The sequence below is a fragment of the Antrostomus carolinensis genome, unplaced genomic scaffold (genome assembly GCF_000700745.2).
Source record: "Antrostomus carolinensis isolate BGI_N321 unplaced genomic scaffold, ASM70074v2 scaffold18008, whole genome shotgun sequence".
Taxonomy (NCBI): domain Eukaryota; kingdom Metazoa; phylum Chordata; class Aves; order Caprimulgiformes; family Caprimulgidae; genus Antrostomus; species Antrostomus carolinensis.
In genome coordinates, this window is record NW_010333864.1 from 80,928 (window position 1) to 84,353 (window position 3,426).

The 3,426-nt window shown below is 47.1% G+C and overlaps 1 protein-coding gene across 1 annotated transcript in view; it reads right to left on the bottom strand.

The window, feature by feature from the left end:
* Positions 1-645: 645 nt before the first annotated feature.
* The window catches only part of LOC104529661 (taste receptor type 1 member 3), a 5,600-nt gene continuing 2,819 nt past the window's right edge, over positions 646-3,426 (bottom strand). Inside the window, 4 exon segments of the mRNA XM_010174024.1 lie at positions 646-1,571; positions 2,173-2,293; positions 2,605-2,808; positions 3,195-3,426. The exon segment at positions 3,195-3,426 is cut by the window's right edge and continues 21 nt beyond it. Of these exon segments, the coding sequence (XP_010172326.1) occupies positions 646-1,571; positions 2,173-2,293; positions 2,605-2,808; positions 3,195-3,426 (1,483 nt within the window).

Consider the following 3,426-nt stretch of genomic DNA (forward strand, 5'->3'; position numbering starts at 1 on the left):
GGTATTTCTTGTTCCTCAAAGTGTTTGATTTACTTTGTCCCCTTTGCAGAATGTCCCTCCAGGTAAGAAATGTTTCCCTCTGGTGATCTTTGCGTGTTTTTTGAGATGGGAGGAACTTTTTGCTGTGATTTTGGATAGTGTGATTTGCACACTATTTATTTCCCTGTGGTTTGTCCTCATTTCCGTGTTCTTTGCAAACACATGTTAATGAAACACAAATGAGTGAATTGAAATTTGAATGGGTAATATACTCTTTATATCAGGCATACAGCTGCCTTTACAGATCAGAATGGTTTCTGTGGATTTTGTGACAAAGCAGGCAAGAAAACTCAAAAAGACATTTTTTTCTGTAGAAAACATTAGTTAACAGCAATTTAAACATTGGCTTTGGAAAGTTCAGCTACAGAGGGGATGGATGCTACTCTGGTGGGAACATTTTCCTTTAGCTCATTAAGTAGAACCCTGTGCTTTTGCATCTTAAAAATTCTGGTCCTGGTGTTCAGCTGACTGGATAGGGCTGTATTTTATATGGTGATTGTGTCTGGGACCATAGCTTATAGATTCAGCATAAACAGAATTATCTCACTAAAATATAGCCAACTTCTGGTGAGGAGCAGGTGACGATGGATCTGGTTTATTGCCTGTTTATTGAGAGTCCTCCTCTGGCTCCTCTTTGATGGAATTCTGGAAATAATCCACCGTGTTGAGATCAGGCTTAATCAAGATGATGTAGCATTTAGGGATATAGTAGGTCCCCAAGATACCCAGACTGATTGTCAGAATGGTACTAATCTGAGTAACAGACTTGAGGACTGTGTCCAGCGTGGCAAAAATAGCAATGAAGAAGATCCAGATGATGAAATAGATGAGGATGGCAAATGTGATCCCCCTGGCAATATTATACTTCTTACCAGAAGTCTGTACCATGAAGGTGCACAGGAAGCAGACAAAGGCTAAGCAGGCATTGTAGCCATGGATGAGGGCAAAGGCAACCCAGGAGTCAGTGTCACACAACAGCAGAACCTCCGTGGGCAGTGACTTGTAGTCAGCCCGCAGGTGGTCAGGGCCCAAGCGAACATAGCACAAGCAGAACAAGCACTCGGTGAGGAGGCACAAGGCAACAAGGAGCCAAGCTCTCCCTTGGGTCACCCAGTGCAAGAAGGTGGGGGCACAGCGAGGGAACTCTGTCACCAGGGTGATCTCAAGGGACTTGATGAAGAAGGTAGAGAAACAACCATTGAGGCACAGGGCATAGACTATCTGCTGGGTCATACAAAGCTTGTGACTGGGCTTCCCTATGTAGAGACAGCAGCTGAGACACAGCAGCATGAGTGTGAACAAGGCAAAGAGGCTCTGTTTGCCTCCAGAAGCCTGCACAAGGGGAGTCTCGAGGTTCTTAAAAAAGAGCACTGCTGTCAGAGCAGTCAGGGCTGTGATGATGGACATCAGGGTTAGCAAGGCAATGGTGACAGGCTCGTTCCAGAAGAGGTATCTCTCGCTGCGATCATAACACCGTGTGCTCCGGACAGGGGACCACTGATGCTCTGGGCAGGGAGTGCAGGTGGAGCTGTCTGAAAAATAGCAGTGAGAAGTTGATGACCACCTTGCAGTGGAGTGCTGCTGCCCTGCTGCAGGCAGTCCTTGAGGAAGGATCACAATCATGAATTAGGTAGCTGGTTTAGGTGCCTACTTCCCCTCCTTCCAAAGCATATTGGATCTCCAAAGCTTGTGATAGTTCAATCTCTTTTTTTTTTTCCCCTCTATTTCTCTACCCCCCCTCCCCCCCCCAAAAAAAAAAGGATACAAATATTTCTTGGCTTTCTTTCCCTTCCTCAGGAGGGATCACCAGCTTCCAAAAGATGCCAGAATTTCATTACATGCCTCTTTTCTACCTATGACCCCAGAATTTCATCATACTCATCTCTCCTACCTCTTGAGATAAAACATATGCATTGTCCTTATGTAATCCCTTTGGGATCAGCAGAGGAAGGTCCCCCACTGAAGATCTGTAGAGCAAGAGTGAGCAATGCACAGCAGAACAAAAGGGAGGCAAGTATTCTGCCCTGGCAGTGCTTTATGGAGGAAGAGCTCACAATGGTCTCTACCAGCTCTGTGAACCAGCAGATAGATATAATACAGACAGTGAAAGCCGTTGAATTTCTCAGACCTCACCTTTAGTGCTCCAGAAGGTGTTTTCTGGACAGTCAGTGCAGTCATAGCAGCAGAGGTGGTATCCTTTGATTTGTCTCAGTTGTCCTGGTTGACAATGTGTGAAGCACTCTGATGTAGGGTCCTGGACAAAAGGGAGAATCAATATCAGCCAGGCACTTCCAGGAGAAGCACCATATCACCAGATAAATTAGGAGAAGCTGGCTGTGTTGTGCTGGGATCACACCTGTGGTTTGAGTCTCAAGCAGTGCCAGGAACACCTATATCTAGTTTTGCACAAGAGGGAGGATTACACCTTAGCAGGGGAGCAAGAACTGGGTCTTGAGAACTGAGTAGCGTGCAGGGGAGGAGCTGCTTATGAACAGTCCTGAGGAAGTGGCAGAAAAAGTTTACTTCACTTTGTGACTGTTTATGCTTTTCCTCACCATCTTTTACCTTCTGGTCTGCAGTGTGAAACTGAATCTGGGATTTGTTGATGTACAAGGAGTCTTTGTAGCGGCCTACAGGCAAATACGTAAGGGTGCTGTTTCTCCAGGACCAGACTATGAGCTTGTAGCCGATGTTTGTGCCGTGGGACTGATCAAACATGAACCTCTGGCCGTTCACCTCGAATGGGAGGGTGTTCATGAAGTGCAGCAGCTGAGGAGGAAATGGAAGTTGTCAGTAAATATCGGTACAGTTGATGTTCTTGCTTGGAGGGTGATAATGCAGTAAGCTAATTTCTGGCTGAAATTGGTTGTCCCTTATGTGGGCTAAGATTGCAGCTATCAGCCTTCTGGCTGTATTATCAGCTTGATCTGTTGGGCTGAGCCTAATTGTTGGGAGCCAGAACATAGCCCTAGAGAGGGGCCAGCAGCAGAGAAGGTGCCTTGTGCTGGTGTCGGGGTTGCCTGGCTGAGGTTGTATCATTCCCAGGGCAGGAGCACAGTGCCATGTTACCTCCCCTCCCTGTCTGGCTGTGTACAGCTCCGATGCATAAATTGGATTTTAAAAAATTGCTGTTTATCCCCCTGAGCTTTCCTCACCTGCCAGGATCTGATGGGTGCTTTGGGACACGCTTGGTGGGTGCAGCCCAGGGCTCTGTGCAGGGCGTGAGCCACGCTGTAGGCTGCGACGTACACTGGCTGGATTTGTGAGTGGCTCAGTATGGACGAGACGTCGTGCAGCGAGATGTGGTCACACTGTTTGCACTGTGTTTCCAGCACGTCAGAGTTCATGAGGTGGTTGAATTCTCTAGACTCCTGGCAAAATTTATCC